The 20,382-nt window shown below is 40.7% G+C and overlaps 1 protein-coding gene and 1 long non-coding RNA gene across 4 annotated transcripts in view; one reads left to right on the plus strand and one right to left on the minus strand.

The window, feature by feature from the left end:
• Positions 1-17,962, plus strand: part of LOC137192522 (E3 ubiquitin-protein ligase SH3RF3-like) — a 105,602-nt gene extending 87,640 nt beyond the window's left edge. For 2 of the 3 annotated variants that reach the window (XM_067603283.1, XM_067603281.1), the window contains 4 exons: positions 1,885-2,180; positions 7,745-8,070; positions 14,659-15,032; positions 15,263-17,962. In XM_067603283.1, the coding sequence (XP_067459384.1) occupies positions 1,885-2,180; positions 7,745-8,070; positions 14,659-15,032; positions 15,263-15,431 (1,165 nt within the window). In that variant the 3' untranslated portion in view covers positions 15,432-17,962. The remainder of the gene's footprint in view (positions 1-1,884; positions 2,181-7,744; positions 8,071-14,658; positions 15,033-15,262) is intronic. The other variant, XM_067603282.1, reaches the window with a different exon arrangement.
• On the minus strand, positions 531-4,087 carry LOC137192523 (uncharacterized). Its single transcript, XR_010930584.1, has 2 exons — positions 3,103-4,087; positions 531-2,176 (listed from the first exon to the last, which is right to left on the minus strand). It is a non-coding gene; the product is annotated as an uncharacterized lncRNA (long non-coding RNA).
• Positions 17,963-20,382: the final 2,420 nt, after the last annotated feature.

Raw genomic sequence — 20,382 nt, forward strand, 5'->3', positions numbered from 1 at the left:
AATTCAGGTGCCCGAATTGAACATTGAAGCAGGTTTTGCTTGCTGTAATCATTCCTCCTGTTCATACTGGCCATTAGAAGATCCCCTCCAAACAAACAGCCCTCATTTTGAGCAAATATGTATTCAGAAGTTTATTTGAAGATAATATGAGGCTTCAGCCATCTGAATTAGTCAAATACAGTGGATAGCTTCCACAGTTAGTCATTTTAGTAAAAAAAATCCTACTTCGTCTCTCGACAAGCTACAGTGGAAATAGAGTAACAAAAAGAGGGAATTTGACACTAAAAAGACAGTAACTTTGAAAGATTTTGGCTTGATCGACTAATTTCAGCAATGACCATTACTTACATCCAAAGTGCATTATGAAGGAATCTCTTAATGCCCAGTAGGAACAGGAGGAATGATTAAAGTTAGAAAACATTGTGTCAGTGTTCATTTGGGTTCCTGACTGTTGTTTTGGAACAGACTTGGAAAAATTATGAACTTAAGTGGTTTTTGTGCCTAAACATAACCAGACCCTAACCACAGTGTTATCACATCATAAAATATTTTTATTTGTGATAGTGATTTGCTTTTGGAAAGCACAGAGAAACTATTTTGTCCTGCAGATTTGGGAGTCAGATCAGAAAATACTTGTATGTGTCGTTGTGGAGTACATGGACCAACAACATATTTTGTTGTTTAATTTTGAGGACTTGTTGAAACAGATTTATGTCTGCACAACATGAGTAATACAAGTACACATTCACACACACGTAAATTTTAGAGCCCGGCCAATACAAGAGACCATATTCGTTTGAAATATGGGAAAACCTCTGCACACTGTCGCGCTTACTGCTGGAATATTTATTAGTTAGTTTATGGCGTTTTGGTCTATTTGACCTTCATCAGGTATATATGTACTGTATATATATTGAATATTACAGACAGAAAAGTCATGAACAAATAAATATTCCAGCAATAAGAGCAACAGTGTACAGGAGTTTTCTTATTTTTATTCAAATTGGGCTTTATGCTGACGTACCTGTCACATATTCAGTTGTGCAGAGACTTTTTTGAGCACACATCTTTCTTTTTAAAATACAGTTTAAATGTTTACATATTTAAATTTATTGGAATGGTTACTATTAACACAGAGTTCATGTAAGAATGCATTTCATGTGTTGTAATCATTTAACTGTTGTTTAAGAGTATTAAACCCTCTAGCAAAAATACAGTTTTGGTGCAAACAATGATTTGAAAGTGTAAGGAGACACCCATTAAATACTAAAGAAAAATCACTATTAGCAGCATATCAAAATGTCTGTATGGGCCTTTAGAAAACCACGGTGAACCCAAACACACAATGAGCAGTTAAAGATTAGAGTACGTGGGTGGTGTTTGCATAGAATCTCAAATCAAAGAACACACACACATACATACACACACACACACACACACACACAAAGCCATAACTCTGCATATGTGTGACAGGGAGTCGATGGGCAGCCATAAGAGTGTGAATACCATCGAGTCAATAATGTTCAGCTCACTGTTCTGCCATTCAGCACTCTGCAGACAGAAACATGAGCAGCCTGCAGCTCCATATGTTACAGTCGGACACTATGGTCCACTGGTCAGATAATAGCACTGAGATCACTCAGTTTAACAGAGGATAATAGTGCAGCTCCTGCTCTGTTATCATGGACTAAATCCATCTATTAACATTTTGTGCTAGAACAAGTACAGTTATTGGCTTAACAGGAAAAGGGACCTGTTTCTAAAGTAATATACTGCATGTTAACAAATGACTAGTGCTGACGAATGCAAAAATCAATAAATATCATCTTCTGATCATTTGAAACATTCAATTACAAGTCAAAATCTTCCCTCTCTCCTTCAAAGGGCTCCTTTTGGAGTTGGTGCTTCTCGGGGCTCGTGTCTGTCCAGTCCAGTAAGCGGAGGAGGAGGAGGAGGAGGAAGTGGGTGTAGTCAGTTGGGGAGTAAAATCTCCGACCCTTCGTCCCCAGGGTCCCCGGGGCCCTCTTCATCCCGTCCCTCCACCCCACTGGTAAACTCAGCCAACTCTGTTAACACCGTCAGTCCCGCCTCCTCGCCGCAAACTGCCGCCGCCCAGCTGAAGAACTGCCTGCGCTCCAGCCAGCATACAGTTAACCAGGCACGCACCTCAATGCAGCTGGGTAAGCAGAAACACACACACACACACACACACACGTACACACTTGAAATACACAAATACGCATAATGTGTTTAAGTAAGCTTTTTAAATCTGTGTATTTACACTTCATTAAACATTCAGAAACATCAGTTTTCTTTCTATTTGAAGAGTTTATTGATGAATCCCAATCACATGTGCACTGATTATCATGAATTAACATAATGCAACAGCCCCACAGCACCACAGCACAGTACAGTACAGTACAGTAGCTAACCCTTCTTGACCAAAGAGAGTAATAACTTGGTGATGCAGGTGTTGAAGTGTGAGTGAATAACTAACATTGTGCGAGGGAAGCAGCTGCATTAAAGCCTCACAAAATGACACAAATGTGAAAGAAGAGGTGAGTATTCTTACAGCCCTCCAGAGGAATGATAAGCAAGTTAAAGGAAGTAATTTGATCACTGGAGATGTGTCTTTGTCTTCATTCTTCAAAACATCATGCCAAGTGCTGCAGCAGCTCACCAGCCAATAGGCTGAGGGCAACAGAGTCCAGATCATTTGGGATGTTGCAGCATTTTAGCCCCTTAGTCTCTGATTACAGAATAATAGAATATTGATCAGTCATTAATTCAAGTAGCCCCTACACCATGTAAAACATTTGCAGGCATATGCTCACAGCAGCCTCTTTAACCTTCAGCTCCATCAACACTGTTGGGCATGTGTGGAAATGTTTGGAGAAAAAAACAAAACAATAAATCAGAGCTACAAAATGTTGGATGAATGCCCAAATGAATGAGAAGGTTGAAATCTAGTTCACTGTTGTAGCATTTATATTACATGGACAAAAGTTTGTGGACACCACATTGTTGAACATTTTATTCCAAAACCATCAACATTAATCTGCTGCTATAACAGCCTCCACTCGTCTGGGAAGGTTTTCCTACCTGATTTTGGATGCAGAGATTTGCTCCCATTCATCCACAAAAGCATTAGTGAGGTTGGGCACTGATGCTTGTTCTGGGATTTCTGTAATAAGAACAGATTCACAAAGTTTTTCTTCAAGAGTTTGTCTTCAAGAGTTTATTCCGAAATCAAAGAGCCCTGAACACCAGTCAAACAGTCATACTTATACTGGTCGTCACGCCCATCGTAGAAAGTTACAGAGCACTCCGTCACCCTTGGAGTATTCGACCTTGAATCGGTACAACAGTCGCCTTTTGTTCATCACTTTCCATTTGCCGGGAACTGAGAGTTGAAGGTTGAATCACACCTTTGCTTCTGGTACATTTCTACACTTTCTCACACTAGAGTTATTGTCAAAGCTGCTTCTTCCAGTAAATATCCTTATTTGGTTTTTATTCCAATCTAAAGTGGTAAACTTGCTACCCTTTCTTGCACATTTTTAACCTTGGTCTTTCTAAACAGTTAGGTTAGCAAGTTCCTTGCTCACACTCCCAAAGACCAAGATATCCTTGATCACACACATGCCAGGAAGCCTTCTGTTACATCGCTAGCACTTGAGTGTGTAATCATCCAAAGTTCTCTCAATTAAAGGTCACATGGTAAGATTCAGAAACAATCAAACATGGTGGAAATTGATTACATGCGCAGTAACTGTATTCAAACATGTGCATAAGATATTCAAACTCGATTATACATGTAGTATGTGTAATTTCCCTCACATGTTTCAACCCTGTCTCCTGGAAATTACGTTTATAGACAATTAAATTGTTTTCCCAATTATGTTGTGCTGGCAAACATAATCGCTGCCCAGATCATGTTCACAGGCAACATTTTTTCAAATAAATGAAGTGCTACATTTATATATTGCACTGATTTGACATCCCGAGTCCTACGTGTGGTTAGGTTTAGACAACAAAAATGAAAAACTTTGGTTAAGTTCAGTTAAAGATCGTCCTTTAGATATTAATAAATATCTTATGCTTGAAGTCATTGTGGACTTTTTTTCTGTACCAGTCCGAGACCACAATCTTTTCCTAACCTTACCCAAGTGCTGCCAGTGCCTAAACCGTAAAAGTTTAATAATGCTGTAGTTTCTACTACAATGTCTCTTCTCTCGTATATTCAATATCAACATCTATGCAACTTGCCAAATATGTTAATTAACAACATTTTCTTATTATGTTGAGAGAAAACGTAATTCAGTCAACATTATGTTTCTACCAAAACGTATATGTTGCAATTTAGTTGTATATGAACTTAACTTCTAGGAGACAGGGTTGGATGTTTGGCTTGCAGTCAGCATTCCAGTTCATACTAAAGCTGTCGATGGGGTTAAGGTTAGGGCTCTGCTAAGTTCTTCTACACCAAAATGGTTGAAACAATTTCTTTATGGACCTGGCTTTGTAGCATTAAGAATTATGTGGGTATTGTAGCCCAGATAGTGTTTGTAGAGCTACAATGATACAGACTGAGTCATATGTACCATATCTCTTATGAATTACAATTCACATAAAACTATTTATCCATCAATTTTCTGTACCTGAATATCTTGTTCAGGGTCACAAAACACTTGAGCCTATTCCAACACATGTTGTGTGAAAGAAAGACAAAAAAAAAGCACTCATGTTCACATTTGATTCAGAGAGATTCACCTATGTAGGATTTCTGTTTTTCTGAGAAACCCACACAGACATGGAGAGAACATGTAAACAGCACATAGAGAGAACTCAGCGGGACGGAGCATTCTTGCTGTGAGGCGACAGTGGGAACCAGTGAGCCATGGACCAGCCCTATGAAAATTTCGCACAAGAAAAATGTGTTTTGGGGGCACTATGGTAGCCTGCTGGTTGACACGCGTGCCACATAACTACACCATCCGCAGTACAATTCCAGCCGCAGACCGTTGTTGCACGTCATGCCCCTCTCTCTAGCTGTCTCTTTGTAACATTCATCTGCCAAATAAAAGCAAAAAAGCAACAAAAAAATCAACAGGATGGTAATATTGTCTGTGTCTTTTAATTTAGAGCAAACTGGTCATAGATAAATAATCCCTTTAAGGCCGAGTACAAGTATCAGACTGAATGTAGACCGCTATTACGCACCCATCCACCCTCCTACTTTCCTCTGCACTATGTGAACCCCCTCAATCAACCCTGAACATAAGCCACTGTTGCAGAATAGTTGTACTGGTACATACTGTGCTTGTACTAGAATAATTTGGCACAATTGCAGTGTTACAGCACACACACACACACATACTGTTCACATATGCACACAACACAAAATGACAAGTGCTCCGATCACATAGTGGCACTGCTTGTGCCTACTGTGCGCACACTCACAGAAACCCCTGCACACCCACACACACACACAAACACGCACACCTGTGTCTGTACAAGGTCTAGATCATATCAGGCTTGTTCTCCACTCAGAGTCTATTCATCTCTTCAGCACCTCTTTCTCTGTTTCTCTTTGTATTTTTTTCCTTCTCCCTTTGAGAAAATAATAGCGAAGGTTTCTTTTTGGGAAGCTGAGGAGTACACACTGTGAGAACACCGCCAAGAATAATACACACAGCACTGCTACACAACCATACTGACTGTGAACTCCCACGTACATACACACAAGTGAGCAAATAGACTCACAAACACACAGCCGAATGACATCACTGTGCTTTTTGTTTTATGGAGGCGTAATGACAGAGCTTCATGCCTTTCTCCCTCCACCTCTTTAGCTTTTCTCTCTCCGTTGCCCCCCCCCCCCACCACCACCACCACCACCACCCCTCGCTCTCTCTCTCTCTCGCATACACACAAACACATGCACACATCTGGTCTCCATTACAAAATAAAGTATGTGCATAGTTCTGCCATTTGGTGGTTTTATCACATGACCAGTGCGCCTCTCTATGGATTTCTGCCTGAGTGCTGCAGTTTAGTACAGCAGGTGGCTTGAAATCCTGTGTGTGTGTATGTGAGTGCAATACACATGGTGTGTATTTTTATGTGTTATCCTCGTGAGCACCAAATGTCCTTTTTACAGATTGAAGGCTGAGAGAAGTGCTCCAAACTTTTTTATTTCTTCAAGGGTTCAGTGCAGAGTTAAGCACGTCTGTGTTGGTTTTGTTCTTATTCTTTCATTTGAAGGAGAAAATGACGTAGGTCTACATAGGTGAAAAAACACACTTGCTAATATTCTAATTTCTCACATAGTGGTCATTGAACCACTGTGGAGATTACTCTTTACATTAGGATAAATGCAGGTTTCCATTTACTTTCAACCTTGCTATTCTGAGAAATGTTTAACAAGTTTAGTGGTTTGAATTTTGGTCCCCTCAGATCAGCCTGTTCTGTGTTGGTGGGTTCGTCTCTACAGACCAAAGATATGCAAGTGAGGTGAATTAAAGATATTACTTTATGGCAACACTTTAGTATTAAGATTGTTGAGTTTATTTGTCATTATTTCAGTTAACACTCTGCCTTCTGTCTTTGATGGGGTTTTTTTTTTGCTACATTTAGCGCCATTCACAACTACAAAACAAGGAACAGTCATCAGCTTTGGCTTGCATTCTCAAGAACTTCAAATGCCCAATTTAGGATTTTTAACAGGGGTCCTAGAATCTGGAACTCAATTCCCAGTCATTTTGTCTCAGTCATTTTAAAAAATTGTGAAGAATTTCCTTCCTAACTTTTATTACCTTTCTATTTTGAACCATTTATAGACTCTGGTTTGCACAGGTGAGCGCAGGAATGTTTATTGCAGATGTTTTGCTCTTGAAATGTGATGTTTTTGTGAGAGTTGATTCTGGGGACTCACATGATTTTCAGCCTTTTGGTTTTTTGGCTCAACCTAAACATCTCTTGTGATTGTATGAATATTTCCTTGTGTTTTAACCTGTTTTCTACTTCGATATTGTGCAAATACATAAACATTTTAGTTATCTAAAGTTGACAAAAAAACAATCCAGAAATGTGGCCATATCTTGCTGGAAATCATCTGACTTTGAAAGTGTACTTACTTTTATAATAATGCTAATTGTAATAACCTATTATTATTGACTATACAGATACAGTAGACCTATGAGCCAGAGATACAGTTTATTTTAAAACCAATGGTCTCCTCAGGTATTAAGTAAAGAGATAAACTCCTAAAATGCTGACATGTGCCCTCTTAGAACTAATGACAACTGATGGCTGCAGACACTGAAAGGTTGTTACAGAAAAAACACACTTTTTATTCTCTGTACTACATTTCATACTGTGTATTTTGGATGGACTCACACTGTATAACCTTGGACATGTAGCCACCTAGCATGTATGCTCATTATCAGTTTTGTTGTTTTTGCAGTAGCGAGTAGCTTTGCCTTGAACATGCAATATGTTCCTCTCAACAGGCTGACAGCTTTGATGACACCTGGCACTGTACCACACACTGCCTCCTTCACTCCTTGTCTATAAAATGCGTATACGCTTTTGTAACTGACATCAGTCTGCAGTTACACTCTATTGTGACTGTATGCTGATCCCTTGCAAGGTTTTCATTAAAAGTTTTTCTATTTTCAGATTTCCACCACAAGGTCCTCTCAGTTACACTAATACAAATGTGTGTTTGTGTCTGTTTCAGTCCACAGTCCCCCAGCTGGAAGCCCAGAGCGCCCAATGGTGGCCCTATCTCCCCTGCGTCCTCAGAGCTCCTCCCCATCACGTTGCCCAGGCCAATCAGGACGCCCTCTCTCCATGGTCTCTCCGGGACCCAGCTTAGGGCCCTCACCCCTCTCTTCCCCGGCCTCGCGGCCCCTCCTCCCCCTCTCGTCTCCTCTCTCCTGCCTCACACCTCCCAACGTGTCAGCAGCACTCCTTAACGGGGAGCCAGGAAGTCCCCTGCAGCCGCCGTCACCCGGACCCTCCCACGTCTCCACGCAGGGTGCCCTCGCTCCCAAAGCAGAAAAGGTAAGTCTGATGCCGTCTAATTATAAAAAAGCCAAAAACTGTCAAAAATCATTGGCTTTTTTAAACATACCTCACATGGAAAATAAGTGCTAGAATAACAAATATAAGATGTCACTTCTACTTAACTTTGGTTCCAGTTATTTTAGTCACCCTGTAAATAAAACAAATCTATACTTTAATTAACTTTAACACAGCTGAAAAGCTCGGTGTTTTGTCATCCTGATTTCACGGTTTTGCGGATGTGAAATCTGTCGTGCGTGTGCGTATGTGTGTGTATTTAATATGCCTCTAGTCCTCCTCTACCTCACTAAGTCTCATTCACCCCGGCAGCTGGCACAAATTTTGAATGCCATCCTATATGTTGGGAGATGTGCAGCGCTAAAGCTCTAGATGTTAAATCGGGTTTCGCTGACAGTGAAGGATGGCACCGAAAGCTTGCATCTGTCTCAGCTCCATTTGTTTCACTGTTGGCTCCACTGTCTGGGACAGCTAATCTAACTACATGGCTAGCTGACAAACAGCTCATTGACTATGGAACAGCAGGCTGCAGCCTTGTTTACATCGTCCCATTCAAAGCTGGCTTGTACTTGTATTTTTAAGAGGTCTGACGTTAATGAATACTCCCATCTTACCACAGCTATGAATATGTTTTTTTAACGTTATTTTTGTATTAAATGTATCGCCCAAAAAACATTTTTGTATGTTTTGTCCGCTGTTAGATAAGCTAGATCCTAAGTGATAATTGCTTAAATTAACAGATTCTCTCAAAATGAATCTCTCAGTATGGATTTAGCTGCAGTTGTGGCATCCAGTGTTGATGCTGTTTCAAGATTAAAATGCAGAAGGAAAACCAAAATACTTATCAGATTTCAGGCGGGGTAGCTCAATAGATCAAATTTAAAGATAGTGGGTATTGGCACAAACTAATCAGCTCTTGTCATCTCCTGTCCCAAAGTATCACATCATCACATTATCCCTTTAAAAAATGTCCCGCCTAACGCTCATTTTCAGTAGTGATATTTGTTGCTTTGAGCAAGGCAGAGCAGCAGGTTGAAAGTCAGGGTGGCGATGAAGCCGCACAGAGTCAGTCTGTGTAACAGAACTTAGAAGAAACGATGCAGCAGCTTTAATAACTGTCCGGTAGACACGGTTAGTATAATCTCAGTTCAACTCACTGTCTTCAGCATTACAGACACACATCATGTCGGACATTTAAGATGTGTTTGTAGACCGTTTCCAAGAAGTCTGACCTCACGGTGCAACTGCCAGCAGTGATGGCAGCGTTTCAGCAGGCCATGAAAAAGTCTACAAATGTCTTGAAACACTTTGTTGAACTGTATTTAATGTATTCAAGAGCTTAGATCATATATTTTTACTTAACTGTGTGCAATTTTGTTCACAAGTTTACAGACACCTACTTTATTTCAATAACTGCAGATATTACATCCATGTATCTCATGCTTATGTATCTTACACTCCTTGTCTTAGATCAACAAACTGACAGCTGTGAGCAGAGAAAACAAGTACATCAATCAGGATGTGCAATTACCACGATCCGTTTGATTAGTGCATTTCAGACATGATGTATAGGGCTTTGTCCCCTTTTCATTTCTGGATTATTCCTCGGAATCTCTTTTCAGTTTTATTTTCATTTTTCAGATAATTTACCTTAAAAGCATTTAAAGAGTGTCGAGCGTGGGTGAGTAAATGGCAGAGTGATTAGGTTGGTGGGTGGACGGAAGCTGGCGTCTGGAGCATCTCTCCTCTCAACCCTGAGTAACCCTGCATCTCCTTTCAAAGCTTAAATTCAGTATCGGCCTTCCTGAACAAACTCAACATCAGCACTGAGCACATCTAGATGTGATTGTTTTTAAATACTATATTCAGTGTATGCGTGTGAATTTTCTTATATTTGGAATGAGAGAAATGCCAGAAAGTCACAGATGACAACACAGATTTATTTACAAGCCAGCACATATAGATGTGGAGGGAACAGAGAAGAAAGAGGGAAAACAGCAAAGGTTCAGGTCAGTCTCAGTGTGCTGCCAATGTGCTGCAGAGCAAGGCAGTGTGAAATTAGATTTAACTTGAATGACAGACATCAGATTAAATTGTGAGTGTATGCTGCCATCTGGTGGCTTGTTTTGGAACAAAAGCAGCAGTTTAACGCTGTGTAAGCAGACACACTCACACACACATACACACACACACACAGGGGAGCGCACACACTAGCAGGAGGCAGATTAAGCCTTTAAGCCTGCAGATGAAAGAAGAGAGAGAGTGTTGATGTGTCAATCTTGTTTTCACAAACTTGTTTCTGCTGCCCCCGAGTGGCCGAAAGATTAGATAATGTAGGTTTAAACAGTCACTTGATCAGCAAGAGAGATGTCAGTTAATTTTCTGTCAATAGACTAATTGATGAATTGTTTCAGCTCTACTGGTGATGTTACATCTGTTAAGCAGATCGCTCTTTGCGTTGGGATATTTCTACCAAATTGAGTTTGTGTTTGGCCCAATATTGTACAGTTTAGATGATAAAGAGTGGACCAATTTTGCTGTCTTAAAGTAATTGGGGGTTTAATATACAGAATATAATAACAACAAGCCCCATATGCCTGAACTGTGAGTGTCCAGGACTTTGTTAAACTGTCCAAATGAACTTACTGGCTAGAGATGTAACTGGTGATTTCCTAAAGGAATCTTTCTGCAGAGTCGCGTTATCTGTTTTCCTTTGGTCTGGATTTTTCTCTGACAAATCATTACTTTGATCATCGTCCATGTTTACTGACAATTTCTTCTTTGTACCACAGTCATGAAACAGCTTCAAGTGTTGTTCAGTAGTTGACAGTTTTACAGAGCAATCTGCAGAGGCTTGCACATTTACTATGACAGTTGGGTGGAACTACCACAGGGGCTAGTCAGCAGTGGCAGCTGGCAGTGGAAAAATACAGATATATCTCCATGTTTTTTTAATATTGAGAAATTTTCCTTTGTATCGTGATTATACCATACAAAGTATTTGGTAATTCAGTAATTGTTATTGGGTTTACAGTGTTTAAGACAAAATTGTTAACCATTACTGATGTTTTCAATTAAGACAGCGATACAGAAATGTTTCTTCCAAGGTCACAACATGTGCATGTGCGATGTGAGCGTCTATGATTCATATAAAGAAAACACAAAGTCCTGAAAATGTCACAGAAACGAATAACACATAAAACAGCAGAAGCTGAAAAAAGAAGCCATAATCTGTTAAAATGAGTGTTACTCTGAAGTTGCTCTAATGATTTTTTATTTTTTTTATTTTCTTCTCTCTAAGATTAGTTGTGTGGTCTATATAATGTCAGAAAATGGTAAAAATGTAGATCACGGTTTCCCAACAGTCGACAACTCAAAGATATTCAGTTTACTATCATAGACAACAGAAAAGAAGCTGGAACCAGAGAATTTGGAAATTTTTTTGCAGCTCTAAAAAGATGTTGCGTGTTATTACTCATATAATCAGTGTGGTAATGTGGCACCTGATGCATACTGTATATACTGTACATGTGATTTGAAACGGGTAATTAGAGTGTTTAGATCCTTGTGTGCAGAAGCTCATGTTTATATTTAGACTCAAACTGGTGAAATCCAATTAGTGTGAGACTTCATCCTTTTTGTATCTGAACATCAGTATTTTGTTTCATGCTGACAATGTTACGAGGCAGCGTTAAGTGTACTCAAGACACAGTTGTAACCCTCTTATGTGAGGTGCAGCTGAAGCAGTCGGACACCTCGTAAATTCAGCATTGAGGGCCCGATGATCGGGTTGTTCTTTCAAAATGTGTGTGTTCCAGACTTTGCAGCACAGGTTCATAGTACTGGATAACAGATTTAACTGCTTGTGTCTCTCTATCCACCTGTTTGTGCACCGTGTACAATTTCTGCCATTGCTGCCACAGTTCCCTTCATGACAGTTTGGTACTTTCCATTAAGATTGTAGCTCAGACTATGGAGCCAATTCAATGTAGTACATGCCAGTACCAATCATATGCAGCCTGGATAGCCGTTCATGCAGTCAGGTCCACAGTGTAGAGACACAGCTCCGGTATGTCAGTCTCTGTCCCACTGGTGCTCCATTACTGACTACACAGACAGACATGATGCATTAACACAAATACATCTTTAAAACATTGATGCCCTTTCCTACTTGACGCTTCATTTAAGTTACATATAGTCAGTTTAACATCTTTATATCCATTTAATGTGTTTGCAGATGCTCTCCATACTGCTATTGAGAAACTTTGATCAGATTTGTCATGTCTGTACGGTGGTCCTGAGGTGCAAAACACAACAACAAAACTGAAAACACAACATTTCACAAAATGGAAAAGGTAGGGACAACAATTCTTGTTTGCGATTGGTTTGTTTTGTCTTCTGAAATGTTGTGTTTTGCACCTCAGGGCCACTGTATGTTTGCTGTAGTTTGGATATCCATTAAATTACAAATTTCATTGTCAATGTCTTCATTAAATAAGCTCTTTAAACACTTCTCTTGAAAGCAGAGTTTAATTTGTTCAATCTTTTGTGCAATAATGCAATTTGGAGGAGGCTGATAGTAATGTTTCTCCTCTCTTGTCACCACCACTCTTTTTGTTTTTTCACTCTGGTGCTTTCTATTTACTTACAATCCACCACAGTCATTTTGTTTAGAGCCATCTTTTTTTCTCTTTGAAATATGAAATTGCTGGGCTTTTGATTTTCAAGTCAAGACAGTTTTCATTCTGAGATGTCCTTTTTGTTTTTTAGCTCTATTTTAAATCATATTTGCAACTTCAGCCCACTGACATGACAACTGTCCATCACAGCATTTCAAAGGTTTGTTGGATGAAAATGAAAACGGGTGCAATGAAAAAACACTTGATCCAGCAGCCTGCGTATCAAGAAAACAGATGGCTGAGGCGGAGACGGAGCTGATACAGAGGCAAAGAAACAAAGCCGTATCACACAGTGTTCAACTGAATGGACAGTATTTTACAGCCCGTCCATAAACAAACATGAATGAGTCCTGAATAGACAGGCGTGAATCTGCCTCCAAGCACAGTTGATTGTTGAGATCAGCTGCACATATTCAGCTTGAATGCCTGGATCGGTAGCTAACATACAGTCTATGGTCTGTTCAAAATCCACATTGTGACTGAGCAGGTATTCAGACTCTTATTGTGTGTCATCTGATGTAATAACTACTCACATTATCATTGTTTCCTCCTTTTGAAGCCCTGATAGAAGGACAGAGAGGACATATTCTGCTTTGAATTCTTCTGCTCATAGAAAATAGTTCAAAGGGACTATTAGAGGTTTTTTTTCTATGGATAGAAATGTCAGTATCTGTCGGTCTGTCGATCAGACCACAACTTTGCTCCAGACTGAAATATCAACTCATACACAGACAAGTATGGATTGCTATGAAATTTTGCTAACATTTGTGTTTAGTTCTAATTAGCAAATGTTAGCATGCTAACATGCAAAACTGAGATGGTGAATATATCAACATAATACCTGCTTAACATCTGCCTTCAGCATTTAGCTCAAAGCACCGCTGTACCAGAGTATAGTCTACAGCCTGACTGTAGACACAAGTTAATCCTAATGTTTTCCAGTTGGCAGGAAACTACAAATCTGTCAGTATAAGAAACCAACATTGTGATTTATTTTTTTAATGACTGGGAAACCCAGAGGTGATTAGCTTAGTTTAGCATAAGAATGGAAGCAGAGAGGAAATTTTCCTCCCAGTACCTCTAAAGGTCACTAATTAACACATTATTCAGTTTGTTTAATCTGTACACAGAAATGTAAAAATGACAATTTGTGGTTTTACAGGGAATTATGTACTGTAAATATTTCTTGGTGAGCAACAGCTTGTTGTCTTGTTGTCACCATGAGGTTGCTAGGCAACCAGCAGAGATGCTACACAGTAGTGTTGGGTAGATGGATGAATGGTTACAGCATTTAACACCTCCCTCCTTCATGCCAAGCTAATCTAATCACCTCCTGGCACAGACGGAAGAGTGGTATTGATCTTCTTATCTAATTCTTGGCAAGAAAGCGAATACACTTACTTACTTACTTACCAAAAATTTGAACTATTCCTCTAAGGATGGGAATGTGCAGGGGACATGTACCCTGTGTCCTCCCAACATAAAAAGCTCCAAAGCAGCAGCATTAAAAATACACGTAATGTCCTTGTCTTCTTTAGGCCAGGAGATTATCCTGTCTTGCTTTAATGTCTCCATTCTGACAAAACAAATGTGTTTTTTATCAGTAGTATTTCTTGTGTCATATGAGGTCACCAGGAAAATATTTTTCTATTTGTTTCATAAATGTGTTGCTGGTTAATATGTAGAGAACGTGTTTGTGCTCTGTAGTTTTTGATGAAAACAAAATACTCTGTAGAGGTGTTGTTTACACAGAAATCTCTTTCATTACTATCTCATCACTTTTTGTCTAGACAGGCTTTATACTTAATCTATAAACCTGTGTACCTCATGAAATTGACGACATTAACAGCATCTCTTCTTTCCCTCTCCATCTTCCTCCCTCCATCTTCAGAAGGAGAGGAAAGCAGGAGGTTTGTTAAAGCTGTTGTCGGGGGCGGCGGCCAAGAAAAAACCTCGCTCCCCACCTTCCTCCCCACCCACCCATGATCCCACCTTGGCTGGCCAAGGCGCAGTGGCCACCGACCCCGCCCACCACCCTCACCACCATCACCACCACGCCCGCTCAGGTTCCTGTCCGATGGCATCGCAGGGCCGGGCCGGCTCGTGTCCAATCGAGAGCGATATGGCGGGGGCAATAGGGCTGGAGCCTCTGCACAGGAAGTCCGGTTCCCTGGATACCAACTTCCCCTTGTCACCCCCGGCAGCACGCACTGGCAACGCTCTGATGGTCCTCCGGCCTGAGCCCAAACCCCTGTCCAGAGAGAGGTGGGCACACACACACAAAAAGACATATCCACCAACACACACACACACACACAATGGTTACTGTAACATCTGATACTGAACAGTGAACAGTGTTTCAGCCAAATACTCATGTTCAAGTTGTTTTACATGATCCAACCGTTTAAATAGTTTCAGGTGGGCTGATTGTTCCAGCATGTGATGTTACCACTCGGCGTCATGTGTGTTATATCTGCCTATTCTGTGCGCGGCAGGTATCGCGTGGTGGTGCCCTACCCACCCCAGAGCGAGGCGGAGATCGAGCTGCGGGAAGGGGATGTGGTGTTCGTCCATAAGAAGAGGGAGGACGGCTGGTACAAAGGCACCCTGCAGAGGACGGGACAGACCGGCCTGTTCCCTGGCAGCTTCGTCGAGAGCTTCTGAACTGAAAAAAAGTGAAGAACGCACACTGTTCCTGTTTCCGAGTCTCAAAAAAAAAAAAAAAAAAAAAAGACACACAAGTTACCAAGTTCTTACTTTCACACACAGAAAACACACACACGCGAAGGTTGGGCCGATATTGGTTTTCTAACTTGCCTTAAGAAGCTGCTAACCCTAAAATATGTAATTTGTTTGGATTTCAATGGAGTTTTAGTGTCACATGGTGGTCTTTTTAAGAAGCTTTTTTTTTAAGAAGCTCAGAATAATCTGCCAAGAAACACTGGACTTTTAGATATGAAAATAATCAAATTAAAAGATGTTGAATACTTGCACAAAACAACATTAATGGTAACAGTCTTCAGAAACCCATATCAGTCCAACTAACTCACACACATTTATAGGAAAGCTAGCCCTGGCTTCAATTAGCCAGTCAAGAAGCTGGCCGGCTTTTCAGTCCTTTTGCCCCGGGACAGCATTGGGTTCATCAGACTCATGTTGACTACTGAAGGCACACAGACTCAAAGAGCACAGCAACAAAAAGCCCTGCCTCTCCCAGTTCTCCTCCTTGACATCATCCACCAGCAAACACGAGCACGAGACCTCAGAGCTTGACTTCCTTGTGCTTTCTTTGTTTGAAAAAAGTGAAAAAATTGAACACCAGGTGATGAGGGAAGTGTGCGAGCCTACACACTCCAGGATCATCGTAAGCACATCTCCGTGTCTAGTTTGTGACAACAAACAAACTGTTTCTTTTCAACTCGATATATGTTGATAACAATACATGTAGCATTATTATGTTTTATTATATGTTGAAATTGATATTAGTGTTGTCTCAAACTAGTCATGCTGTGATCTGTCACTGGACTTTTAATTTAAAAAAAACAAATGGTGCAAAAAGTAACATTTCAATTAGGTAATTAATTTTTCTATTTATGTATCTTACATACATTTATACAGCCACTTTTTATTTAAAAATTGCCCCATGTACACCCCCGCATCTGGGCTGAACTGAATAAACTGGCTTACTGAATGTAGAAAGAAATAGGAAGTTACGCCAAAACTCTTTAAAGAATTATAAAGTTGTTTTTTGATCTTCTGTGTGGGAGTAATATAGAGACAAAGAAATGCACTTGGTAAATATTTGATACATCCTGCCAATATATCTGCATATACAGTATTTTACACACTATTTATTTGACAGATGGGGTTTCCATTGCTACTTGTCACATCGCTCTAATTTACAGGCTAACATATTTTGCTTTAAACCGGCAAAAACCTCTTTTACTACGACATTTTAATGAAGTCTTTTTAGTTTAAAATGTGAAAATCTTAAAACAAACCTACGGTAAATATAGACTTACTAATGCGGTCGGTCTTTTTGGGAAACACAGTACATTCTGTCACAAAGATTGCTAACAGTGATCAACCTTTTCTTTGAGATATTGCTCAGAGTTTTCATCCGACAGCAGCAATATTGTGATACCAAACGACACTCGTGGAGGAATGTACGAGTCGGGGAGGAGGGAGGGAGGGGAGGGAGGGGGGACATCTGGAGTCCGAAGGCAGGGACAGACGTTTTCCATCATACAACTGCCAACCTTTGACAACAACTTTTTCCTCCGATCTTGTCGAACTTTAACAAGTATTTTTGTACTGCTTCAGCGAGTGTATAGTCTGCTTTATGGATTTCTACGTCCTGAGTGTGAATCCAGGCTTGTCTACAGTAGTTTACATCCAGCCACAACCATCTACCTTTTTCCCCCTGGTTTATGGAGATAGAAGCACAGCGAGACTCAGAGCTTGACTCGCTCACTCTGTGTGTGCATGTGCGTGTGTGTGTGTGTGTGTGTGTGTGTGTGTGTGTCAGTATGTATCAGTAAAAGCACAGTTACAGGACACGAGTGGGGTTTTTCTCACCTGCTGTTTTCGGTCTGCCATAGCAAAGTGAGAGCGGCTAAGCACGCTGGAGTCTCCTTGGTGAAATGTGTGTGAAATTGCATTTATGTCATATGGGAAAGACAAATAATACAAAACTTCTAGATAGAAAATACTACTCAGAAAAACAAAACCGCAGCATCCAAACAGTTTGGAAACTTCTGTCCTTTCTTATTCCCATATGACGTGACTGCAGGATGAACACCCAGATGTGAGACTTTCCAACACGCTCTCCACAGACAATAAATCTGACTCAAAAATGCAGTTCCCTGCCACAAGCCTTTTGTCACTCCCTTTTGCCCCCAGATTAATGGTCTGATAAAATTGTCACACGATAGATCTTTTTTTTTCTCAGCATAATACTTAGAAGTTAAAACAGTAGGGGGAAAAAAAGAAAAAAATAAACAAGCAAGCACATTTTTAAGCCTTTTTTTGTTGGAAAGAAAAGCTCTTTGTGATGTTTTTATGTTCACCTTGGCCTCTTAAGCGGTGATGACGTGCCATGGTAATGCCACTGAGGAAAAAGCACAAGCTATTTGTACTTGTGATATGTTTTTATTCCCACTATTAAATTGTGGGGAGAGGGGAAAAAAAAAAAACTGTGAAGGAAAGTGAATTAAAACATAAAAGTTGGAGAAACTTTGAAAGAGGAAGCGAGAGTCACACACACTCACACACGCAGTCGTTAACAGAGAGTGACGCGGCCTGCAATCATCCTCTGGCTGCTGGCGGTGCAGTATGGGTAATCCTGCGCATCTGGAGCAACAGATGAAACCGAAATCACTCTGCAATTTAGATTAAGATTTTTATCTTTCTCTCTCTCTCTCTCTCTCTCTCTCCAGGAGGTCACAGCTCAACCGGAGACTAAGTCAACACACACACTCTCATATATAGATTAAACACACACATAAAAGAGTAGGGCTAGACTGACATATAGCTGGTTTGTTTACAATTCGTCTATTCGTTCAATCCTGTTTTATACAAGTGTACAAGACTGATATTTGCATGGAGTGTTTCGGATCAAGCAAATTAAAAAGTGCCGATTTGTTCTCCGTGAAAAGGGTTGAAAGTAAATGTCATGTAAGTGTTTGGCACAGGCTATTAGTTATTGGAAGCTTCAGTCCAAAAAAATATCTGTATTGGCATTCAAAAGCTGTCAGTCAAACCCTAGTGCCTGCAAATACTAACACACATATACACACACTGCATGAGGAAGACTAATCTGTCTTTCGTCTCAACCTTCTTCTCTCTTCCTTCACCTTCTTTATCGGTACAACGAGCCTGCTGGTGGTTTTCCTATCAGCTCTGTCCTGTTTGACTTGATGACAAAAACCAGCAGATCCCAGAAAAAAGCCCTCCGCACCTCCGTGTTTTATTTACGTGATGTAAGCTTGTCAGTGGCCTCGGCTTCCTGAGAGCTCAACGGTGACAGCTTGAAACATGCCAACACTTCCAAGCCTTCATCAGTCTGTGCCGTGGTGATTCCCAGTGGACTTGAACACAAAATAAGACACACAATTGCACATTTGTGGGATGCCAAATTTTCCATTGGACTTGACATCAAATTACCGTCCACTCTCTTTTTGTCCTTCCAGGAAGCCTGAGCACTCATTTTGGATTAGATGTCAGTCATATTTGTTTCAATGGATACTTGTGTGTTTGAGTGTGTGTGTGTGTGTGTGTGTGTGTGCGCGTGTGCGTGCAAGGGTGGAGGCCTCTGTATGTAGCTCTTTAAATGAAAAAGGAACTTTATGAAAAAGTTTGGTGGTCGCTCACGCCTCATCAGGACTGAGCCGGGTCTGTTGAGCACAGCAGTACAGCGAGAGAGGAAAAAAAAGAAAGTATATATATAATTCTATATTGTGCAGAATATTTATAGGCCTTTTGTGCCGTTGAAGTCATGCTCTACCATGTGATCATTATACATCGTCTTGTACTGATGACCCGTGGTTGATTTGTTTTGTTTTTTTTCATGTCAAGTGCATTTTTCGCAATAAATGCCTTTGTTTTAAAACAGATTTTCAGTGTGTTTTTTTGCTTGTGCCTGCAGCTTTATGACAGAGAGATCACAGAAACAGAATGTTTTGCAGATGAATACACACAGTTGTGTACTCTGATCCGTAAGAAACACATTACCTGCACAGCCCATTAGGATTTTACTGTTGCCCATTAGAGGATTCATATTATATCCCGCTCTAATTATAATTAGCAGTGAGCTTATGGAGCCTTTATGAGTAACACTCCAGGTACAGCTGAGAGTGTATTACTGTCTTTATCATTTACACACATGCTAGTGAAGGATGTACACCTCCCTTTCCCTCTCTGTCCCTCCGTCTCTCACGTGTTCTCAAGCCAACACTGGCATGGATGAGGTGTGTAATTGGTAATTTCAGAGCGTCACCGGCACCCCCACTTAAATGAAAACCTCATCTCTCCAGCAGCCACCGCCTGTCTCCAATGATCACCTCCATTTGCATTTAGAGTGACTAGCAAAAGGTGACAAGGCTGTGTGTGCAGGTGCAGAGGTGTGACAGCTATCTTGGATGTAAGTGCACTAAAAAAAAAAAAAAAAAAGAATCTTCACACACACAAACTGTTCATTTTAAGGCGAGCAGGAAGCAGGATGTAAATTTAGATTCTTCAGATTTCTGCAATGCTGAGATAATGTTCACCTCTGGCAAGAAAACTGGGTGAAATCACTTCCCAGCCCCCCCCCCCAGAGAGCAGCTAAAGGTGTCTGTGTACACACACACACAGTTTGCCTTGGTGAAACAGTTCTCCTCGAGGTGCCCTCCTTCCAGCATAACAGCGAGATGCTGCAGACCCCTGCAGGGAATTGATCCGCCTTACGCCAGACCTGTCTATCTACCTGTCTGTGCGCCAGCTCTGAGTCAGATGAAGGGCAACGGAGCCGGAGGGTAAGACACTGCAGGGAACAAGACCTCTAACAGGCTGTGCAGGGCAATTCCTTTATGTGTGTGTGTGATCAAATATAGCAAGTGAGCAGGGAAGATGTTAA

The sequence above is a fragment of the Thunnus thynnus genome, chromosome 11 (genome assembly GCF_963924715.1).
Source record: "Thunnus thynnus chromosome 11, fThuThy2.1, whole genome shotgun sequence".
NCBI classification, from domain to species: Eukaryota; Metazoa; Chordata; class Actinopteri; order Scombriformes; family Scombridae; genus Thunnus; species Thunnus thynnus.